The sequence below is a fragment of the Pieris brassicae genome, chromosome 2 (genome assembly GCF_905147105.1).
Source record: "Pieris brassicae chromosome 2, ilPieBrab1.1, whole genome shotgun sequence".
Classification (NCBI taxonomy): Eukaryota; Metazoa; Arthropoda; class Insecta; order Lepidoptera; family Pieridae; genus Pieris; species Pieris brassicae.
In genome coordinates, this window is record NC_059666.1 from 18,394,495 (window position 1) to 18,420,490 (window position 25,996).

Consider the following 25,996-nt stretch of genomic DNA (forward strand, 5'->3'; position numbering starts at 1 on the left):
TACCTTACAATAATATATTTGGTTTAATGTAACGATAAGTAAGTGAGACCCGTAAATGAAACAACGTCGTGTCATATAAAATTTCAAATGTAAAATGTCGATATAAATTAAAACAGTTCTAATTATTCGCTAAAATATATGTACCTATACACCCTGCAACTACCTAAGGTTCGAAAAAATAATAATTATCTCAATGTATATAATAAAGATGTCATACAGAGTCATAGTTAAACTTAAATAGTTATGTTTTTTCTATGGCTTATAATCGTTGAGTTTCTTTGATATTTATTTTGTGTGCGATATTCAAATATAAAAATTAAGTTTAAACTGAAATTAAAGGTTAATAATAATAATACATTGAATTATTGGAGTCCTTGTATTCAAAATGTATTTTAAGGATAAATAATAAATTAGTGAAAAGAAAAATTAATTTCTTAAATGTACTATGTAGGCGATAACGTTCATTATGTTAAGTAATGGGACCCCTACAGAATAATGCATTGCTTAAAACTTTAAAAGTAATAATGCACGAATTATAAAATCAGTAACGAAAACTGAATTATTTTTTTATGGCAGATCATAATATAGCTAAAGGCTTATAGAGAAAAAAAATTAAATTTAATATTATTCAACTCAACAATCCAATAGTAGATGCCATTAAAAATTAGTAGTCTCTTATGAACTAAAACGCCGACGGTAAAAGCACTCGAAGCAGATATAAGTTTTTTAAACAAACTAGTCTCGAAACAGTCGGTTCTTTAACATTTCTACTTGTGTTCCATTTTCTATGCATTACAATCACATAACAAACCTGCAAATCGAACTAATTAATCTCGAGTACACTAATTATTTCAATAAAGTCCTATATTATTTTATACTGATTAAGCACTATTAGCAATTTGTGTATCAGTATGGCCTTTATGGCTACAACTTTTAAGCTCCAGCAGAGAGGGAACAGAAAATGTACGTTTACATTTCTCACAAACTTTAAAAACTCGGGAGGTTGGAATGTTTTCTTTGGTACAGGTATATTCTGGTTGCAGTTCTTTTATACTCAGCTGCTGTTTGAAGGAACCTGAAATGCATATTATATTAAGGTAGTGTTCCTCAACTCCGCGCATAGGGCACCAATGGATTTATCGATACAAAATTATTACATACATTCCATACATTTAAAACATTGTGAGGAAGCCACTAAGTCCAGGTTATAATAGAATCACGAATTTAAATTAAAAGTTAAGTATTTTCAACAAATTATTAAGGTGTAACCACAAATATGATACCAGAGTTCATCGATCCGTTTGATGTAGGTTGTCGGGAGAATGGTACAGCTGTATATGAACACCGCTTCGTAACTGATCTCGTTGTCTCCCGACAGCAACACTGGGCTATTGTAACCTGAAATGTGTTAACGGATTACTTTGGGAATCAGTTTCCAAGCCAACAATATGAGAGTAGCCTATATGTATTATGTTTAAAGAAAACACTTTTTTAACGGATTGAAGCTATGTATAATATAAACGTATAATTATTTTACATAATTTTAAATATTTCCCGATGTTTCACGAAACGAAATGTAAAATATTATAAGTTTATATTATACATAGCTTCAATCCCTTAAAAAAGTGTTTTTTTTAATGTGTAAAAGTCATGTTAATAAAAGAAAATATGTATTATGTTTGTTTATCTCATATATATATATGTGTTTGCCCTTATTACTTTTGGAAAATCCTTAGAGATGGGAGTTTCAGAACACTAAGTAGAATTGATTGCCAGCCTATATGAGAATGAAAAGTCAATGGTTAGGGTAGGCGACGACGTAGAGTCGGTGCCTTTCAAACCGCAAAGAGGTTGCCATACAACAGGGATGCGAATTGGTCGGTCTTATAGGGTAAATACAAAAGTCATGTTAGTTGATCGGGCTGGACTCCTCACTTGGTCTGGAAAACTGGCGGGCCTAGAATGTATGTATTTGGGTAGAATGTATTATTTAAATCTTAAGCAAACGCGGAGAATGTGACGCGGAATCCGTTAGTAATAACGGATGTCCCTGAAACATGATGCACAAATGGTTACAGAATCAAGGATCAAATTTACCGAAATATGGCAAAACAGAAACGTATCAAATACTACCCAGAGTAGTACTTTGGTATTTTTCATATTTTGTGTGGATCAGATCCCTGATTAATTCGTGCAGCGGACTGCAATAAGATAGAGGTATCCGAGATGTGGTGTTGGAGGAGAAGGTTCCGAATACCATGGATTGCAAAAAGAACTGATAAGTCCATTCAAAATAAACAAAAGTTCACCATAAGACTCTTAACTGTCATTTTTAAACGGGTTACCTACTTTGGCCACATTGCCCGGAGAGTACCAGATAGTCTCGACAAACTAGTAGGGAGGAGTAACGGCAGGCGAAGTCGGGGTCAATGATTTGACTTGGCCTACTCCATGATTTGACCAAACTAAGACAATTATAGGTCTCAACATCCCTAATGCCCTGAGACAAGTGGAGGATAGAGCAGTTTGAAGGTAGCAAGTTGACGTATCGGTTAGGGCTTTTAAAAACAGGCACTTCATTTAATTACTGAATAGTAATGAAGACCGAACAATAAGAAAATTAGTTATAACGTTAAGATACTCAACATTCAAATAATTACTTGATCACGCACCGATAAATAGTTAAGGAGAAATATCTTCAATAGCAAAACTTTATTTATATAAATATATGATTCATTTATTTTATTAAATTTTTAAATTTTACGAAGAAAAAACTAACCTTAAATGCTTCCCTGAATTTGTTGCTCATTATGTGGTAAAATATGGGATTAATGCAGGTCGACACGTAGTAAAAGACTCCAGAAGTGTATGTTAAGAAGTGATAAGCTGACAGCAGCAGAGACGATTTTGCTAAGTGATTCTCAGCTGTTCCGTAGATTGCGACGAGCCTTTGTGCGTGGAACGGCGCCCAACAGATAAAGAATCCTATAACTACGGCCACTAGAAAAGAAAATTAAATCATTAGAATAGAATTGTTTGGCTATAAGTATCGAAGTCATGAGATAAATAGTTATAAGAGTAGGTACTTGTATATTGAAGTGTTATAAATACTTCCGTGTTGTATAAAAAAGGGAAATATTACTTGTCGACACGCAATAACAAGTGCTTTAATATTTTAAATTAATATAAATCTATTCCATAGTCATAAAAAAGGACATTTCTAATATTTTGTGTTATATTTTAAACCAATTATTTAAAAGGGTATGCGTAATGCACATAGAAGTGAAAATAAATAATCTATTATATATAATGGAAGGAAGAAAGTCTTATTTCTAATCATCCTATGTTATTTGACGAAGTAATGGAGGAAATCTGACATAGTACTTCTATGTAAGAAAGGACACCCTGAAGACATTTCGAACTACCGCCCGATTAGTCTTCTTTCAAGTGTGTATAAAATATTCATGTCAATATTACAAAGCCGACTGGGTCCGACGATCGATATCCATCAGCCAGTAGAACAAGCCGGGTTCCTCTCGGGATATTCTACAACGGACAATATACAGGTACTGCAACAAATAATGGAGAAATATAGGGAATTTAACAAGCCACTTTACATCGCTTTTATCGATTATGCGAAAGCGTTTGACACAATATTTTTTAGGAAGGGAGACACGAGGTTTTTTGGGAGGCTTTTAATAAAGAGAAATTATAAGTCCAGCCGCAGAATTATTATTTGGCCACGTGGTCTAACTTTAAATTTTATAACTAAGCAACGGCAAAATAAATTAGCCTATAATAAACTAATTTGTCTATTTTACAATGCCAACTAAATATTTTAAAATCAACATCAAATAAATATCAACGGTTATTTTTATTTGTCCTTCTGATTTATACCTTGCCATGAAATTTACTAACTCAGCCACGGATTTTACAACTCATCAACATTTTTCGCTTTACAGCTTCAATACAAGCTCCTCAATTTGTAATCGTTCGGGCTTCAATAGACAACATCATATATTATAACTTAGCTCGTAAAATAATAATTCATATTCTTTTTTCGTGAAAAAGCCTCTGTACCTACGATTTGGCGCGAGTGCAACAGATGACAGCGACTGGCCATTTGCACCAATCAGAGCGCGACATTCGATTCATGCACAGACTACACCTTACCCGTGTTTGTTTTGATTATTACCGTTCGTGCGTTTATGAGTTTGTATTGCATATGTTTGATCTATAATTAAATTAAAGTTTTCTCTAAGTTTTAATTAGATATGACGTCTCAAAACAATAACGAAGTACCTTTGTACTGTTCTGACGAAGAATCGCAAGAAGAAGGTCAGCTGTCGAAAAATAAGCGAAGTGAATCTAAGAGCTGGATATTTCAAATAAAATTTTCAAGATTTAGCTCCGCTAAAGCAGCTGTGAGTGCAGACAATACGTGGGCAATACGCACTACACACAATACCATGGACGGGAAGAAACGGTTTTATAGATGCAACAAAGTACCACGTAAAGGGGTACAGTGTGCTGCAGAAATATATTTGCTATTTGAGGCGGATACAGAGGCAGTGTTATTAGTCTTTATCGTACAGATTGCCAGCATGACCATGATTCTATTAAGAGCAACTACGATTACGGTATTTGTTACGAAACCAAATCTGAAATCAACAAACTGTATGAGCTCCACCTAAAGCCGAAATCAATCTTGGTGCGTTTGAAAAAAGTTCTGAACTTAAAGTACCTACAAAACGGCAGCTTTATAATTATTTAGCAGATTGCCGGCGCATCAAATATGGACCTTCCACTATTTCCTTAGGAGAATTGGAAAAATAGGTAACTGAACACACTAACGTGCCAGAAAACGAGAACGAAGTTTTTGTGATAGTCTATTATATTTTGGAAAGTGATTCACCTAGTTTTCGCATCGTATTATCAACAAAGAACTTGTTAAAACAATGTATTGCCGCTGACATTTTGCATGCATATGCAACATATAAGTTAATTTGGCAGGGGTATCCGGTATTGATAGTGGGAACCACCGATAAAAACAAAAAATTTCATACAATTTGCTTGACCATATCTACAAATGAATCTAAGGCTGATTTCAAGACAATGTTTCAAGGATTAAAGAGCAATCTTTTGTCAATTTTTTCTCATACTTATGAACCAAAAATCCTTATTTGCGACGCTGCAAAAAGTATTCAGAACGCGTTTCGTGAAGTGTTTGGAGCTGAAACGATAGTGAAAATTTGCTGGGCTCACGCCAAGAAGAAAATTTGCACTAAGTTGGACCAAACCACGGGAAAGAATTTTCGGAAACACATATTGGAAGATATTGATGCACTGCAACCAGCTACATCTTTTGAGCTGTTTTCTGCTGCATCAGAGTTGTTTTTAAAGAAATGGAAAGACCAAAAAGCATTCTTCACATATTTTAAAAAAGAATGGCTCGTAAGAAACCCAAACTGGTATTTGGGCGCTGCACCAGTATCACCGGCCACGAACAACGCAGTCTTTTAACAGAGTTATAAAAGACCACAACACCCTCCGCGAGCGTATACCGTTAGCCCGTTTCTTAATCGTGGCAGAGGAAATGGTTAATAGCTGGTCACAACAAGCAACAGAAGAAACCTTCGCGAGTCAACCTGAACTGCAGTTACTTGATTGGACAACAGGTTATCAATGGGCCAAAACTGATACCAAAATAAGAATTGTACAATCAACACCAGCCAGCAACACATACTTAATTCCATGCAAAGCCTCGTTGAAGAATAATCAAGCTGAGAAAAAATTTGAGCATTTTGACTAATATAAAAAAGTTTTTTTTTCATTTTGGAAAGTAACTCTACCAAACAATCAGACTGACTGGATTACTGGTTGCTGTGATTGTCCAGACTTCTATCGCAAGTACATCTGCAAGCATGTGGTGGGCCTTGCAATAAGACTGAAATTCGCAACAGCGCCATTAGAGGCAAAGGCACAACCGCTTGGAATGAAAAGAAAGCGTGGAAAGCCAACTAAGGCGCGAGCCGCACTCATATTTCAATAATGTTTTTTTTTCACTTTTGATTACGTTACTATACGCGTATCTCACCTTTATTTATTATATTATATTTTAATACACCGATTATTATAAGAAAAACAAAATATTTTTTTTTATATTCCCTCAATAGTTCTTAGGTAAATAGTGGCTTTAATATACAATTTCATGATAATTTTAGGTAAACTTGAGGATCCATGAATGTAGCATAAGTTACATTTTAAACTTACTGAGTTATAAAATTTGAAGCTAATGGAATAAGTTTTAAGGTGCCATATATTAATATTTTAGAAGTTTTTTACTTGATTGCATGTCACAAATTTAGATGCTAAAAAATAACCACCATGTTGCCGTTATATTTAGAGTAGCTTACATAGAATATAATATTGGCTAACATAATATTATTTAGACGCGCGTATATTGTGGCTGACTTAGTAATTTAGAAGGCAACTTAAATTTTCAGACGCAAATAATGCTATTAAAAAGAAGCTTGTTTAAATACTACCCTTTAATAAATGCCACATAAACAAGAACTAAGTAGGAGTAATGGAAATCATCACAGCGTAAGCAAAGTCGAACAAAAGACACGCGGTCCAGATATACCGATTGGTAGAGGGGTGAGACAAGAATACCGCCCTCTCACCCAAGCTGTTCATAGTGATACTATAACAAATTTTCGAAAACCTCAACAGGCAGGAGGGATAAGAGTTAACCAGGATCGACTTACACAACTCATATTCACGGAGATATTGTCGTGTTAGCTGTAACAAGTAAGGAACTTGAAAAGGTGATAGTTACCTTAAACGAAGAAAGTGAAGAAGTAGGCCTTAAAATGAACGAGAACAAAACTAAAATAATGACAACTGCGCGGTTGCTACAAACATTGCAGGAAAACGGAAAGCCTCTTGAATATGTTAAAATCTTAAAAGGGCAAATTCCCCTTCGCCTTAAGAAAATTGTCTAGGGATTGAGTAGGCTTGTATCTAACTTACTCTCACATACGGCTGCCAAACGTGGACATACAACCAAAAAAAAAAACCAAACGAGTAAAATGCCGGAACGTACTAAAAATAAGAAAAGATCTTAAAATAAAAAGCGAAATAATAAGGCGAAAAACAAAAGTGATAGATGCCTTACATTATGCCCTTAAACAGAAGTAGAAGTAGAAGCAATGGGCGGGGCTCAATATAGGAAGAAACACAGATAAAAGGTGGACTTTAAAGACAACTACATGGATAGGACCAGGAAGCGAATGGAGAAAACCATAAACAGAGTCAGTTGGAAAAGGCTGGAGGAGGCCTTTACCCGTGAAGGGGTTCCGATCTACGGAACTAAAGGATATAGGATTACAAGATAAAAATAATTTAAAATAGGTAAGCTGTATATTATAATTTTTTATTCATGATTAAATAACGGGATTATTTTAATTTTTTATTATTTATACAATTAAGAAAACACTTTTTAAACGGATTGAAGCTATGTATTATTATTATAAACTTATAATTATTTAAAAAGTGTTTTCTTATTGTGTAAAAGCCATGTTAACAAAAGACAATACAGACATATTTATACAGTTATTTGTTTGTAAAGAGAAATACGTAAAAAACATTCGTCCTCTTTAAACTTACCCAACATCTTTACAACTCGCCTAGTCGACTGAGTACTATTTTTCCTGTGGATTTTCTGAATCACTCGTTTGCTTTTTTGTATTTTCTTCTCCGTTACTCCTTTTGAAAAATTTGATTTATTCAATCGAAGTCCAATTAGCGAGTAAAGGACTGTTATAACAAGCATTGGTGCAATAAATAAAAATATCGTAGACAATTCGAAGGAATGTCTAATAATCACCCTTGTTTGTAGGCACATCGTAACGCCTTTATGAATTTTTATGCCAAATTGAAGCGCCTGGGGTAACGCCAGTGCAAGCGATATAATCCACAACAAGATAACATGCTTTATTGCTCGTGAGAGTTTCGACATTTTGTGAGAAACGAATGGGTGGCATATCGCTAAATATCTTTCGATTGTAAAGAGAGTTATTGTTAAAATACTAGCATTCGTTGATGTTTCGGCAGCTAAACCTCTGACCAGGCAGAAGGTTTCCCCAAACACGTAGGGCCATTTGTACCATATTGAATACATTTCTTGGGGCATGCCACTAACTAAATAAAGCAAGTCTGATATTGCTAAACTAAATAAATAATAGTTTGTTGCTGTGTGCATATTTTTGTTACGCGTTATGACTATACATGTACATATATTTCCAAACAACCCTGTGACAAAAGTAGCAGTGTATATTATTGTTATCGGAATAACTATGAGTAAGGAATCTCGTTGCGGTCCAAAAATGTGCGTGGGGTCTAAAGTTTCCGATATATTAAGAGTGACGTTCGTTTCATTGTTGATGAAACTCATTGTATTTTCAATTTATCTTTTGTTCCGAAAAAAAATTGTCATCATAAATATTTGACGTAAATCTGAAACAAAGGAAATAGATTATATATTATATTTAAACCACACTGATAATTTTTTTGGTTTTAGGTTAGTTCTTGTAAATAATACATTTATGTTTTGAATTATTACAACTCGATTCAAGTATTACATTATCTTTCATATAATTCCAGGAACTCGACACGTTATTTTTTTTAACGTACTTTAAATTTTAAATTTATTCGTAATAAAAAAATATAATACGCTAAATAGAGTAGTTGTAAACAAATGGATTGCTAAGGTATTTTATTGCAATAGTGTCAGTTAAATACGATATACTTCTAACCATGGAATAACAAGCGATGAAAATGTATGAGATAGTTTTCATAGAAACGACTATCACGTTTTCTATCCATTATATAAATTACATTAGAATTGGAGATGCTCATAGACGGCTTCTTAATAACAACTCTACACGATGATGCGTATAATATAACCTATCGAAAATTTTACCTAAACGTTCTCCACAAATCATTCTAGATATTGGGCAACGCGGCAATCATTTCCGTGCCCAGTCCACAGTTAGCGCAAACACACATATAGACGCGGCTGAGGACAGTCGCTGACTCTTCTCTAGAACTGACTCGTATATCTCTCATCGTTACAGCAGTGTTCGTAGAACCGTTTTGACCGTTTCGACCTTTTTCTCTTCATACTTTGAAAATTTACTACGTAAAATTCGGCTTACGACACTTACACATAACGTGGCTTTCTATTGGTAAAAGTATGTTTAAAATCGGTTAAGTAGATCTGTAGACAACTCCCTACCTTAGAAACTTTACCGTCCATTAACTTTACTTTCCGTCCTGCCCTTCAGGCGATTGACCAAGCCGAGGTTTATATCAACGTTTACATAACATTTGTTTTTATTCGGAAGCTTGTACCCGAGACTATGCGTAGGATAAGGTATAAATATAATAGAGATACATAGCTACAGAGTTAGCGTGAATATTTACAATTATAGACAAATTAAAATAACATAATTATTATATTTCGATTTAAGCATATCAACCATCGTTTCAATCTTCATCAGGCCTAGAGTTAGATGATACTACGTATTTACTCATGTGATAATCTGAATTGCCGACAATTATAATATACGCCGCCATACAACCTTCAATATATTTTTAACGGAACACTGAAAACTTTTAAAACGGCTATAAAATACGTAATGAATTACAGATAAAATTAATAAAGAAAATATTCATTTCATAGGATATCGTATCAAACGCAGATCTCTTGAGACTCAATTAGATTTAATAATAACAGATGTCTAAAGGATCCTATTTACTCAATACTTTTTTTTAAATATTCCGATTATATATTTTAGAGATGTCATTAGTCTAATATATTTACAAGGCGCGTAATAACATACGTATTTATCATAATTATTAGAAAATGTTTCGCCAATAACCACAATTAATAAAAAAACGCGCGCAAAATGAGGTAATGGAAAAGGATTTGTAAGCAAACAGGTATTCAAATATTTGATAATAAATAATGCGTAAATACATGTGATGGATATACAAGAAATAAATATGTACTACTACTTCATTTGTATATAAGAAAATTAATTATATACCTATACTAGGCCCACACTTAAGTTAAGGTTCGGATGGTTTAGTGTAAAATTTATTTAACAATAAGTACTTAATATTTTGGTGACGTATGGAACATAGAATGGTTATCATTATAAGAATATATGACAGTTACCATTAAAACCAACGGAAATTAAATAGAAATCACTGTCTAATAGACGATTATACATATATGGTAGAGTATTTTACTGTCTATAAAAAATCTCGTGACAATAGCGACTGATAGTCAGCTTAGAAACCTGGCATAATTATAGTAAGCAATAAGCGATAGATATGTACAAACCTTATTAAATCATTAACTATTTCCTGCACATGGCCTCGAAGTGGTCAATTTACAATAGTCATGTAATCTAAGCCTTTTTATATAGGTTCGCAGTTTATGTATCCATTTTTAATATTAATATCACATTATTATGAGTGTTAAAAATACGAAAAGTAATTTTGGGTTAATAATTCAGTTACTATTATAATATATAATAATAATCGGCGATGTTAAATACTTGTTATCACATATCACGACACATTCATAGCCGTTGGTCACATTGTCACGAATGTGAATAGTCATGATTAGGATAGTTGCCTAGCAACGGCAACGGTTACATAGACACGTCTTTAAAAACTTTGTGGTCCAAATTTGGGACATTTTATCTGAGGAAATTACAAGTTAGGGATGTTTATTAAAAACAAACCCTATTGGAATATGGACGAACAGATTTTTTCGTACGTTTTACCCAAAATTAAGAAAGTAATGGAATACAAACGATTTTTTTTAATGGATTACACGCATAATAAGGTCATCCAACACAATGGGACCTAGGCGAAAATGCGCGGTGAATTTCAACATTTCATTATTAGTTCGGTTTGATTTATATTACATATAGATATTTACAACATTATGAAACATTTCCATGATACACCAAATGTAATTTTCATATCCCTTCTGAGTTTCTGGAAATTCATTATTAATGAATGAAATTTTTGCTGCTTCCTGACACAATTTAGACTTTAAATTGTTTGTTATATGGAAATCAAATTTCGCAGTTTATTTTTTTCTATATACAGTAAATTTTCTCCAAATAACTCTATGCTTTCGCTACACTCCAAATTCTTCTACAAAACCAAATAAATTGAGTAACAACGCAACACTTGGCATGGAAAAATTATTTCTGTATAATTGGATTCCCTCAAGCATCAAACTATCCAACACTTAGGACAAAGTGTTGTAAACTTATAAAGTTACAATCGTAGCGACAACTCGTAGACGAGGTATGGAATGACCACAATCAAGAAACTTGTTTGTCAACCGCGATTATTACTGCTTTGATAATTTTGCATTTATAATAACAATCTCCAGTATAACGATCTAAGATTCCACATCTTTGAGTACAATCCTTAACAAAATGTGGGTTTAACCGATAAATTACGAGTCAGCGTGTATTGTATTTAAATTAAGTAGTGTCACGACCAACTTTAAAACAAGTTCAAAGGTGGCCCTTTTTTCAATAATTTTCTTAAGTACGACACAACATTACTTACAAGTTATATTCTAAGAAATAAAGATACAATGTACGATTAGCAAAAAACACGGTTAATAAACTTTGTGTTAAATTTTGTCCTTTATTACTTATTATTAATTACAAACAACAATATCAATGTTATGTTTTTGTTGAATCTTTCAATCAATATCTAGTAGAAGACACCTAGTGACTTCTATGGAGATAATTCCATAGCATTAATATGCGGAACAGACCACTTATCTTGAGTAATACTAACTTGAACATAGGACCAACCACAGGTATAGAAACTTTTGCAGTCTAGCACAAACAACACTTTAAACGTAACAGACTAGCTACCATCTTTGTCAGTAAAACAAGAAATGGCTATATCTGGATCTCAATGGAAGTGAACGGAGCACTGTAAATATCGTATTATTAAAAAAAAAATTGCAATTTAAAATAAATGGCGCTAAAACCTTTTTAGGTCTGGGTCTCAGATTTCTGTAACTGTTCCAAGACAATTTCTTAATCGAAGTAGGTGATCTGTGCCTGACGCACGCCGTCGACTTTTTGGGTCTAAGGCAAACCGGTTCCCTCACGATGTTTTCCTTCACCGTTCGGACTAATGTTAAATGCGCATATAGAAAGAAAATCCATTGGTGCACAGCCGGGGATCGAACCTACGACCTCAGGGATGAGAGTCGCACACTGAGGCTACTAGGCCAACACTGCTCTAGTTTGTAATTTATCTAATTAAATATTTAATAGGTATATTCTATGGCGCATGTACCTAGTACAAACAGTGGAACACTTCGGTAAAGTGGTTTCTAAATATCGCTAATGAATTAGGGTGTTAAATCAATAAACGTATATCTGGTGTTTTGGAAGCGATTGTTTTCATGTAACAAAAAATTCCGTGTCTATGGGCGGCAGTATCACTTAACATCGTACGTAACAAAGTATAAATAAATAATTCTTAAATTAATTGTAGATTAACTTAAAAAATATATATCTACATACGGCGGAATATAGCTACAAAACGACAACGATAATCCTTTTTAGATTTTTACGCACAATGGACCTATTGAGCGTCTAAGTGCGGAAACTGAATCCACACATACATACATATATATCCTTTTTAGATTCCTAATGGAGAATAGTGAAATAATCGAATAGCTCAAGTTATCGTTTAAACTTAATGAATTACCGAAAAAAGGGTCGAGGACTCGTAACAGTAAAAATCTTTTAGATAAGAGTATCTAATAAGATAATTTTTCATGTCTCTAATAAGATGTCAATCTAGTAAGATAATTATGTGCATACATACGTACCTCCGGGACCTAACAATCATAACGGATAACTATATAAATTACATTTGTAGATCAATATGTGCGAACCGGGGTTGTTGAAATGTTAATTCGAAATTATTATTACCATACACGCGGCAAATGACTAAATATGCGATAATTTTAAACTGTTTAGGCATAGACACGGACTATGTGCATTATAATCAGCATTCAATTGTTTTACAAATTATTACAGTAATATTGCACAATTGTTAATGCAGGTCACCCGAAGCAGATTAATTATTATATGACCAATGAAGTTGCTAGGTTGTGCTATTCTAAATAGATTTTTTGTTTAATTTAACTATTGTTTTAATGTTGGCTGATTTCGTTAACTGACACTTCAAAATATTCAGATATGCAAAAATTTTGTTATATATTTTTTGTAACATTCACGGTTTCATAAAATTAAATTAATTAAAACAAAGTGCGTATATTTGTATTAATACATACATATTTTTTTATAGAACAGAGGCAAACGGAGGAGGGTGACCTGATGTTAAGTGATACCGCCGCCCATGGACATTCCCAATGCTAGAGCGCTCGCGAGTGCGTTGCCCTTTTAAGAATTGTTATGCTCCTGTCTGGAAGGACCTTTAGTCGAATTGCTTCGGAAATACTTCAGTGGGCAGGTTCCACATAGTGGTGGTGCGTGGCAAAAACCTCAGTTGCGCAATGATGGACGTCCAGGTGATACGCGTGGAACGTACGTACGTCTACCTCGACGTCCGATGATAAAACTCAGTTGCAGGTAATGATCCAAACAAACGCTCTGAACACTCACTGTGGTAAATGCGGTAGAAGCTGCAAAGTGACCCAACATCTCATCGAAGTATCACACCGCGAAATTTTCCGTGGTGACCAAGTCACAAGAGGCCTTCGTTTTCGCGGTGTGGGCCAGTGAGTCATCATGGAGGTGGAATGGAGGACTGCCAGAAATTCCCTTGGTGAGAGACCAGAAGATTCAAGTCTTCTATTTTTAGGCAGGCCAATCTCTCTCGAAATATGGCAATGTCTTCTGTTTTGCCCTAGTATTCTCCTGTTTGAAGGACCTGGAGGCACAGTTCTATGTATTTTTAAGTTCGCTGGTATCACGGGATGTCGCCGCTTCTGCCCACGCTGTAAAGCATTCTCGCTTTCAACGCATGGCTACCTTGTAAGAACGTTTAAACCAGCGCTGTGACTTGCAACCGATTGGCACTGCAGAAAATGGAATAAAAGGTTTCATGACCTGCAGAACCACTTCAGCGACAGGAAAGACCACATCCTAATCTCGTGCTGATTAGGGCGACAGCCCACAAAGCGGATCTGTGGAGGACGCGTGCTAGTACTCTGTACCACGCAATTATCCGACGAACCCAGGAGGGTCGACGGCGAGTTGGTAGTTCTCTGGATGTAAGGTCAACAGAAGGCCCAACAAAGATGGTCTGTGGCCATCGATATCTGGTATTTGGGTAATTGTGGGAACCATTGTTGTCAGGTTATATAACAATAATATAAACCTATTGCATCACTTCACGCCCTTTTTCTGTGAGGTCGTGCCTGCCCATTTGGCTGAAACCGGAAAATACAGCATGTCACTTCTACTAGGGAAAACCAGTTAATACTTTGTCATCAATAGGTCTCACGTTAATTAACTATAATTTAACAGTATCTCACTTCTGCAAAGTGTAATAGCAATTCTACTCATTACACTACGTTTATCTATGATAAAAATATGAAAAGCAAATATTTATCCGACGGATTTATATAAACTATTTCATTATTTATATTCAATATAATTGTTCACACACAAACACACGCCATTTTTAGACGACTTTATTCAAAGTCCAACAAAGACAAGGTCTAATTACTCAAAGTTACTGTCGATCTTTATTCAGAATGCGACATCTTAAGTCAGATACATAAAAAAATATAATTATGTATAAATATAAATTATCTATCAACACCAAAAATTAATTTATGATGATGGCATCGCAAATAGACGAACGCATATCTCTGATCTGTCCCACTATTCAAACTAAAATAAGTTATATACAAATATTCCAATTTTATACAGGCCCCATGTTGTAAGCTATATAAGCTGAATAAAATCCTGAATTTTCCCCCTTAATATCTACCAATGTCAAATAAAACTGGTTGAGAAATTTAAAAAAAACTAGTTTAAGTTAACTTCTAACTTCAGTCCCTAAGATTGTTCATTATTTAGTTTAAATATAAAATCTTAACACTAAATATTAGTTTCCATAATTACATAAATAAATGCACTAAATTCATATCTCGTATTCAAGTTTCTCATCCAGTAAACTTAAAAATCTATGTCGAAGTTCACATTTACTAGGGACTAATCAATTCCAACAACTTATATAGGTTTACTTTCATTAAACTTAATAAACATCTAATGACAAACAATAACCAATTTGTTGATGACATTGGAAGGAATGACGTTTAAGAGCCAGGCTAGGCCTAGTTTTTACGCTAGTAACCATAGAATTATATTATGATAAGGTTAACCAAAATGAATATAGTATCTCAAGTATTCGTTGCCAATTGCCCTATATGTTTACAACCTTTAGAACGTAAGTGCAAAATATGATTGTTCTTGCATTAAAGAAAGTAATTATATAATTATTAATTGAGGCTATTTAAGTAGTAATAAATTAGTAAATAAGCTTTGAACAGCATTTTATTTACATAAAAACATTATCAACTCATGATAGAAGATTCCCCATCTGATATGCCTACTAGTGTCCATTTTCAATTGCCTCCTTGAAAACTGCACCTTCCCGGCGCAGTGGAAAGAGGCCATTGTCATTGGTATTCACAAACCAGGCAAACCCCGTAACAACCCCACCAGTTACCGCCCTATCAGCCTTCTCAATATGCTTAGCAAGCTTTACGAGAAGGTACTTAAAAAGCGCCTCCTAGACTTTGCCCTAGATAAGGGGCTCATTCCCGATGAGCAGTTTGGCTTCAGGCCGGCCCACTCGTGCGTTCATCAAGTCCATCGAATCACGGAGCACATCCTCTCCGGGATGAATAGCTCCCTGAAACCGAGAGCCACGGGTGCGCTCTTCTTCGATATAGCGAAAGCTTTCGACAAGGTCTGGCACAACGGCTTGGTTTACAAGCTCTACCACCTTAATGTGCCACTAAGACTCGTGCGTATCGTACACGACTTCTTGTCCGACCGCTCAATGCGCTATCGCGTAGAAGGAACGTTATCGTCTCCTCGCCCCATCATGGCCGGAGTCCCTCAGGGCTCGGTCCTCTCGCCCCTTCTGTTCACGCTGTATACCGGCGACATCCCTAGGGCTCCCAATGTGGAGCTAGCCCTCTATGCCGATGACACCGCTCTCTATACCACCCATAAAGATAGAGGTGTCATTGTGGACAGACTCCAGACCGCTACCACGTCGTTAGGCGAATGGTTTCGGAAATGGGGCTTCCAAATAAATCCCGAGAAAAGCGTAGCAGTTCTCTTTGCCAGGGGCAACCCCGGTGCTATCGCTAGGGATAAATTTCACCTCAAGACAGAGGTAACCCTATACGGGCAAGCCATTCCATGGCAAAAGTCCGTTAAATATCTAGGAGTCACGCTCGATAGCGGCATGTCTTTCCGAAAGCACATAGCCGCCGTTCGCAAGAAGGCCCATTTTGTCCTCTCTCGCCTTCATTTCCTCCTAAATAAAAGGAGTCAAATGTCTCTCAGACACAAGGTCACCCTGTACAAGGCCTGCATCCGACCGTGCATGACATACGCTAGCGTAGTCTTTGCGCATTGTGCCCCCTCCTATATACACCGGCTACAGGTGCTTCAGTCGCGATTCATGAGAATCGCGACCGGTGCGCCCTTCTATGTGAGAAACGTCGATCTCCACCACGACCTGGAGCTCCCTACCATAGCCCAATGGATGAAGTTGGCGTCCACACGCCACTTTGACAAGGCTAAACACCATCCCAATCCGCTGGTGCGTAATAGCATCAACTATTACCCCTTCCCGACAAAAAAGGCTCGTAGGAGGCCCCGACACATACTAACGGATCCGGACGATCCAATTACTGTAGCAAACAATAAATTAAATGCCGCCCGCGCGGCCAATAATAAAAATAGCCAATCAAAGATTAGGGTAAAAAACCGCCTTCACCGGGGAAGGCGAGGACCTTTACTTCGCACTTCGCTCACTACAGTGAGCTTCCGTCCTGCCCTTCAGGCGATTGACCGCCCCGCGACGGCCCAAGCCGAGGTTCGAGTCTCACAGGAGACGCCCTTGCGCTAGCCGCGGGATAAAACGCCATTCTGGCCGAGCTACGCTCGCCAAAACAGCCCGAGCTGAGCTGTAAAGGCCCTTAAGGCCAACAGCGAGATTCCTTCTTCAAAAAAAAAAAAAGATAGAAGATTTCCCTGAAGAATCAACGAATGTTTTAAGATTAAGATGATGTAAAAACAAATAATGGCAATAAGCGGAATTGTAATTTACACCATAATTTGCAATCAAATTTGATCTTTAACTCCTAATTACACTTAAATTGACAACAGTGACTTATAAATACTTGACGCAAAATGATGAACAAATATCGTGTTAATAATAAAGAATTTTATGTTCATAAGCTCATGTAGAAGAGATTATATTATATAGTAACGTATACGTATATTATATAATTGCTATCGCAAACTTGTATTTTCAACTTTTACATTACAAAGTTTTACTTTTTATGGTATTTAACTTAACCGTATATTTTTTTATTTCTACAATGCTTCTTTTTAAGCTATACATTGCATACATTTATTTTATTTTGTAAGTACAGTGTAAACTCTATATAACGACACTGAAGAGACTGTGGATTTAATAGCGTTACAGAGTTGTCGTTAAATGGCGAGAAGAAATACGTGTAGATAATCCAAGTCTTATTAATCATGGTTACCAACAGTCTACACCTGCAAGCAATTTGTAAACAAAATATCATACATACGAATTTCTTAGAAATTTCGTATGCATGATGCTGACAGTCGAGTTTATTGCGGGCTACGATAAAAAAACGGCAAAAGAACGTACATAGCTGCGCAGTCTTTACTAATTTTAGCAACTCAAAAAGTACTACATATAGTACTAGTATATTGTTGTCGTTATTGAGGGTGGGTATAATGGTACGTAGATAGTTTCATTGTATGGAAGACAACCTAAACCAACCAAAGCCAATTGATTTCGACGCTTTAGGGAGGCCCTCGTTAAATCGAGTTGCATGGAGTTTCACTGTATTTAGTTTGGTTGGCAGGTTAGGCATGGTAGACACGATGGATACACGATATGTAAACCATTATTCTAAGTTTCATGGGCTCTAATGATATGTCTCTCATTACCTCACCAAGAGAAGAAAACCTTTTCCATCTGTTATTAATTCTCCTATATACCACCATTTATATCGTGTTTATTACTGCTACAACATTCCCTAGGTACACATATTCTTGTCACACCATTTCCTTTATTTTAATGATTTATTCAAACTTTTTAAATACTTGTGTTTGACGAGAGTTTAAACGAATTAAATGTCAAAACAAATTTAAAGGTATATTAATAAGATCACAATCATTAGCTGGAAAACTTTATGGAGTTGGCAGTTGACTCGGTCCTATTTCAAAGGTAAATAAATAAAGCTAATGATACATTTATATATTCTTAGATATTATTATTTATATATGAATATTCACATTAATTATGTTTCCGTGCCTAAAATTGGATGATTATTTGGACGATGGATATCTAGAGTATAAAATATACATATTAGTAAGAGAGTCAACTAGTAGAGAAATTTTCTTGGTAATGCGGCTGTGTAAATACCTTTTATAAACTTTTATACTATTCACGGGTGACGTTCCTTATAACAATACTATAATCGTCGTCGTAAAGACTTTTTTATATTTTAGGCAAAATGCATGGATTGTACGGAAACAAACTTCGTTAATTGCTAACCCCCTTGATGGTGTTAGAATTACCCAAAAATTACCGAAATTAAAAAAAAAATATCATACAGAAATTTAACGCAGAGAAAATACTACTATATAGTAGTAGTACTACTATGGTAGTGGTGGAACAAATGTAGGTAATAATTAAGGCGTCCTCGTATTTAAGCTGCTCAAATTAAACCGGAGAACATAATTGATATTCAAAAACATTCAATATCATCAAAAACTACATAAAAAAACAAAATTTGAATTTATAATCTAAAGCTAACAAGTCAGGAATTATTAAAATACCTGTGTTATTGAAATAGCAAAGTATTATTATAATTATTATACGCAATGAGTATTATAATTATTTTCCTCCTATCGGCCTTATTGCTGTGTAGATTTGGGAAAAAACCTAGCTTTATGATTTTTTAGTTCTGTTGTTAACATTCTATTTTCTCTATTTAAATAAAAATCCTGTTCTGTAGTCTATGCTTTTTCTTTCAATGCTATAAAAAAACGAATGTTATATGAGTCTAATGGTCGTAAAAGTGAGCCATATACTAATAATGTTAATGAGACGATCAATAATATTTTTCAATTACATATAATATGGAATTTCAATTTCAAAAATGCAGTAAAATTAATAACGAAAATATGTTATTTCTGTGTATTTACAAAAAAACACAGTGTTGTTATCTGTATCACATAGGTCTATATTTATAATCTGTAATATAACCTCACGTGTCCTTCCACGACCTTCTGCGTCCTGTGTGTTTTGATTCAACATAACATAATAAGTACACAATCCACCGAACAAAGATAATAATATACAATTCCATTAATACTTTACATTCTATTGCTCAATTTCGGACTGTAAATATAAGATTTAAATTGTTTTTAAGGTAAACATTTAGTATTCTAGCAAACAAGATGATAACGAGTTTTCGAAGGTGGAGTAATGAGGCCTTAAATGAATTGTATAATTTAAAATAATATTTCGCTTTGCTTTAAGACTATCTAGGCATTGTAATATTAAAAACATAGTCGTTAATTCATTCATGCTCATTTAAAGTTGTACACTATAAACGTTCCATAGTTTAAACGTCACACAGCTGCCTCTATTTGTTTTTTTTTTTAATTTTTACTTATAGGCGAATTTTTTTTGTGATTTCCAAACCTATAGAAATATAGAATATCCTAAGAGAATATAGTTTAATGCGATAAAAAAAAACTATAAAACAAAACTATAAATCATTAAACGAATTATTACGTTCTCTACAATTTTTTAAACGTTTGATATTTAAGATTTAATTCCAATATTTTTCGCTTTTATGGAACGCTTATTCGGGCACAGTTATTTAATCCTACATGAATACCTGTAAGAATTCCGTAATTATTGTCTAAGCTATCGATTTAAAAGATTGGTATATTCTAAGTCTTCTAAGTAAAGTACTGGGCTCGAGTTCTTAAATAAAAGTAAAACATACATTCACCTCTATAAGACGCTTGTGCAGTCTCAGTTGGAATACGCTTGTCCAATCTGGAATCCATACTACTATATATGTCACACAACTAGAGGCTGTACAAAAGAAAAAAAATTTCTCGAACTCATAACATTCAATGTTCCTGCCAGAACTCTACGCTCGCATAGAACCTTTAACCTTCCGACTCTCAGAACCAACATTGGGTTCCGGTTCCTCCTCTTCACAGGATGTGTTCTACTTTGGACTCTGCTACTAATATAGATCTTTTTTTGCACTCCTCTACTGCTTCATTTAAGAATAGGTTAAAACAACTATTGAAGCCCTAAACCTTGTATCTTTCTTCTTTATTATCGCTACTAGTATGTTTGTCGTTCACCTGATTTATAAATTTTGTATTATATTGTCTACTTAAATAACATTCTGCTGTCATGTTTTGTTTTGTTTTTTTATCAGTGTAACTTTTTGTAGATATATCCAATGTGTTAATTTTATGTTTTTTACTTTTAAAGATGTACAATAAAATAATTTCTAATTTCGGTGATTACCTTTTCATTATAAAATTTCTGTCTTGAGGTCTGTGAACAGGAACCAGCTGCTAGGGGCCAACTCTTTATTACTATTGAATAGCTATAAACACTGCTCAGTATCATCACTTCGTTATTATTATCGATCGATTATGAGCTCGCGCGGCATTGAGGTACGCGGTGATTTGAATCTGTTCATATCTTTTTCGCATACCCAATATTCATTTAGAATATGTCTAACACGTTCCTTCCTTAGGGTTTGAGCTATCTTAACTTCACTTCTACCTTTTGATGTTTTCGTCGGTAACAGCCATTCCGCGCTTACTATATTGTCCTCGGTGCTCATTTTGCCTTCTTTAAACTTAGCAAACTACTTCTCAATGTTGAATTTTCCTGGTGCTGAGTCCGAAAAATGTTTAACAAGCCAAGCCTTGGCTTCCATAGTCGTTTTTTCGACTAAAAGCAATGCTTTGTAACACAGGAAAATTGTTTTTATCTATTTTTTTTAACTAACAAAAGTTCCTTCACTCAAAATACTATATCTCATTAACGACACTTGTAAAATTTATACACGTGTCTTTTGAACGTAAGCTAGGTAGGGCTAACTAAAAATTAATTTTAAAACGCCATCTATGTGTTAGCCTACGAACTTTTTTTCACGTAAAATTAAATATTTTATAAATCTATAGTTTCAATCTATTCTAAAAGAATTTAATTAACAATTTTCAAAACCTGTCCATAATATACAAAAAGTATAGATTAAGTACTTCTAATGTATGGATTTACTTAATCTAAGGATTTTTTTTAATGTCATCAAGCACTAAGCAGGTTCTAATAAAATACATATTTATGCTTTCTTTTGAATGCTTGCTTTTCAGCGCGTCGCATCCTCATCTCTCTGCCGCCGTAATGCTCTTAGTTTTCGCGCGATTCATTTCATATAATAATGGGATATATATAATATGGGAAAAATAAAAAATCCTTTTTGGCATTAAATAATTTACAAATAATGAGATAAAATTGTACATCATGTGATAGGAAAACGTAATATTTTAAAAGAAGGCCTTCAATATTAAAGCCCTGAAGGCCTTAAAATATTACTTTTTAATAACGGCTCGGTATAAAACAAAGACTCGTGTTTCAGGACTCCTCAGCTTTAGCCATACCGAAAACGCAGGTTATCGATTCGACAATTACGTACTATTTAACTAGAGAATGGAAATGTCTCGTAGAACTTAATAGTATATATGTGTATATAGTAGGTAAATAGTATATACTATTATACAATATGGTTTTAAATTTTACTCCAGAAAAAAATTAACATTAGGCATTTGTACTGCAACATGCCGAGTTTTATTATCTATACTTTAAAGGTAAAACTAGTTGAATGAGCATAGCAGCTTAACAATTGTCAACATTTCATAAAAAAATTAAGCCGTCAATAGTTCATAGAGCTGGCTAAATCAAGGAAAATATAATTGTTTATTTTTTTTTAAATCTCTAAATTTTTAGTAAATTATTATTTTTACCTGCTGCGGTATTAGAATAACCTAATTGCTAGTGTCACATTTCAATCAAATTAACTTGTTAATAGAAAAAGAAGTGTAATTTTTCAATCAGCTTGCTATTTTATTTCCAATAAAGCTGTTATGCAAATTTAACTGTTTTTATGACTAAGCATAGCTATTTATATTATTGGTTTTCATTTGTATTATACAAAAAGTAAAAGAACATTTTTATTTATATTGATACCATTTTATGTGAAACATAATTTCTCTTTAAAACTAAAAACGTACGAAAATGTGCCATTCTGATTGTTTTATCTTCGAGTATTTTTATGAAGAAATGAAAGTTTTTTAGTATTGTCTTTTGTTAAAATAGCTTTTGCACATTAAGAAAAACACTTTTAGAACGGATTAAAGCTATTTATCATTATTAAAACTTATAATTATTTACATAATTCTAAATTTTACATTTTTTACCGACGTTTCGCGTGCTTTTCAGCGTGCATGGTCACGGTGACTTAAAATTATTTATTAATATCTAAATTTAATTAATTTAAAATTTAGAATTATGTAATTTATTATAAGTTTTAATAATAAAACATAGCTTTAATCCGTTCAAAAAGTGTTTTTCTGAAAGTTTTTTGTTATTGCTCTCCATCAGACATCTAACAGTTACAATTTTATATCTGAATAAAAACCATAAAGGAATTAAATCCCATAGCACTCATAAACATAGGTAGAATACGTCGGCTTGTTGTGTATTACAGGCATTGACAGTGATTATTTAAGACTGGTATAGTCTTAAATAATTATTGTGTAGTCTTGTATCTTACTTAAAATAAAATATGCAAAGCCATAATGCTAATACTGCTTTACTATTTTAGTATAAATAATTAACGCTCTTAACCTTTTGATTAAGGAATTTTGGAATAAATGTTTCCGACTAGTTTCACTTTAGGGTTGTTTTGAAGTTCATCTTATATACTTTTAAGTTTCTTATAAGGGAGCAAACAAAGTTGTAAATGGAAGAAAAAGGTATTTGAAAACAGTTTTTTCAAACAATTAATGCAATGTTATGATCAAAGAGCAGTTATTAGGTGGTTATTATATATAATAAAGTTGTTAAATTACGTAAAAAAAATTAATATATTGGCTGTTTAATTTTGGAATATTTATACTGGATATCCACCGATCTGAACTCAGTCCAAGGGCGATGGTAGTTTCTCGATAGATGGACTATCCAACTTAAAATTAATCCTAACGTTAACGCCTTCAAGCAAAAGTTTTTTTTCTGAAGCTTATGGAAAAGTGACAGTTTAATTAAAATCTATCCATTTTTTTGTGGAAGTTTATCAGCCACTATATCAACAAGGAGTAGTCAGAACCAGGAGAATGTTAATAAAGATAAAATTATTGCATATTTCGTTTCCAATCACCATTGTCAAGGGGGCAAAAATTACCTTCTCAAACCCTGGGATAGAAACAAGAAAGTTGTGAAGAAAATAGAAGGATTAAATAATAATTAGTTTCACCAAATTGCGTTATTTAAGAATGTCTAAATGTATATGTATTAAATGATTATTTAATTACGCCACGATTTGCGAAAGTATCTGCCACGCGATGAGAATTGTTTTAATAATAATAAATAGTTATGCTACTAAAAAGGTTATATTTATTTGTCTATGGTGACTACAACACTTTTAAATAGAACTTAAACGAAGAGCTCGGCAGACCGCGCTAACCACGATTGATGAAAAGTACTTGAAACGTCGAGTTAAGTAAATAAATTCGTCAAATACTTTTTATTTACTGGTATATGTTGTTGTTCGTAATGATTGGTTACCGAAGGTAGGTTGGATATCATAATTATTAAAAAAACATGAATATTTGATTGATTTTAATTTGAATGATAAATTATCCAGCTTACTTTTGTAATTACGAATAGGAAAAAGTCGAGTGATTGTTGTAAATGGTGATGTCTGTTGTGTTTAAATAAATTCTAACATTTTGTATACGTTTATTATCAGTTTAAGTCGCTGTTTCTAACGCCTAGTATTAGATGGATTCGTAACTGGCCGACTAAAACGATTTACAAAATCTTCGTACGTTTAATATGTACTAAGTAGGTACGCTGTAATAAAATTATTGATTGTATCGTTTTAGTCTTCACATAATCTTATATCGTCTAATTGTCTGTTTATTTAATATTTACACTATACCTTTAAATGAACATTAATATTTATTAATAATGTTCCAGAAGTTAGTTTAATCTCATATAAAAAATGGGACTTACAGTGAAAAAATATTATTCCATACAATCCTTTAACACGAAAATCCAAATAAAATATTACGTGACACTTGGAAAAGTTACATTCGCGCTCACTACGTGCAACTCAACTCGAAACCATTCGTTAACTGACTAAACCTGCGCACCTTGTTTTTGCCATCAACTAATAAACAAACGAATCAAAATAAACGTGCAATTTATGAATAAATCACATTAATCGACCGTTATTAGACGAAGAGTTGAATTACGCTTCACCCACAGAAGTAGAGAATAACAAAAATCGTATAATGTACATATGCTTTGAATCTGATAATGATTTAAAAAAGGCGCAATCTCATACTAAACAATGCGTTTGATGCGCATCTCTGATCGAGGTTTGTTTTTGATAAATAAACCAATTACAGTTTGAATCAATATCATAGGAGCTCTAAATAAGCAACTAATAATTGGGTAAAGTCGACATAACGAGTTTTATGTAGACAATTTTAGGGAAGTTTATGTCACACATAGTACTCGTATAATGAATATCTTAGATTTTGACAAGAGAACTCTTGGATACTTTACGTACGCCTTCTTGCTCTTTACTACAGAATTTTTTCACCTTTCAGAGACTCTTGAGAGAGGCTTGCTGATTGATACGAGATTATAATTGGTTCGTTTACATTTTTTACACATTTGCCCATCTTTCAATTTGCCTGTGGTTTCATCCGTTTCTTTGATCTCTATGAGTGAGCCTTCTGTCTGAAATATGTCGTCAATTTGTTTAAGACGTGCCCGTTTCTTCACGATGTTTTCTTAAGCATACAAACAAGTCTTAGATGAGCACATAGACATAAAGTCCATTACCGCAACGCCATGGATTGGAGCTACGACCACAGGGATGAGTCAACACCGTTTACAAGTTTAATATTTTCCTGGCTTAAAACTAGCATAAGTCATCCTAACGAAACCCAGTGGCGCTACAACTTCAAGGATTTCTTTACCTGAAACACACACGTTTTACTCCTTTTATGAACTGTTGTTTGTGCAAAAAGAAAGAAAATTTCATTTGTACACAGCCGTGATCCGTGATCCGCTACCTCAGAAACGCACGCTCGGATTACGAGGCTAACAATGCTTGATTTTCCTTTACTCAGAAAACCTTACAGTTTTCTAAACACAATACAACATAATTTTGAAATCAAAACGCCAATTGAAATATATTCTTTTTACATTTGAGACTGCCTATCAGACACGAGCTCGAGCTCCAGATAGATCTTTCGAAAGTCGGACA

At 34.0% G+C, this 25,996-nt stretch overlaps 1 protein-coding gene across 1 annotated transcript; it reads right to left on the reverse strand.

Annotated features, from left to right (window-relative positions):
* Positions 1-24,829, reverse strand: LOC123720689 (pyrokinin-1 receptor-like). The gene is made up of 5 exons (XM_045677400.1): positions 24,730-24,829; positions 7,672-8,520; positions 2,780-3,000; positions 1,284-1,398; positions 1-1,075 (listed from the first exon to the last, which is right to left on the reverse strand). The coding sequence occupies exons 2-5, from the start codon at positions 8,456-8,458 to the stop codon at positions 882-884; spliced, it is 1,317 nt and encodes a 438-aa protein (XP_045533356.1). The 5' UTR covers positions 8,459-8,520; positions 24,730-24,829; the 3' UTR covers positions 1-881.
* Positions 24,830-25,996: the final 1,167 nt, after the last annotated feature.

Bases quoted from the DNA above. Each gene is read 5' to 3' on its own strand.
- LOC123720689 (XM_045677400.1), bottom strand. From the start codon at position 8,458: ATGAGTTTCATCAACAATGAAACGAACGTCACTCTTAATATATCGGAA. The intron at 1,399-2,779 runs GTTAGTTTTTTC...AACACATTTCAG, and splicing joins AATTCAGGGAAGCATTTAAG to GTTACAATAGCCCAGTGTTG. The intron at 1,076-1,283 runs GTATCATATTTG...TATGCATTTCAG, and splicing joins AAACGGATCGATGAACTCTG to GTTCCTTCAAACAGCAGCTG.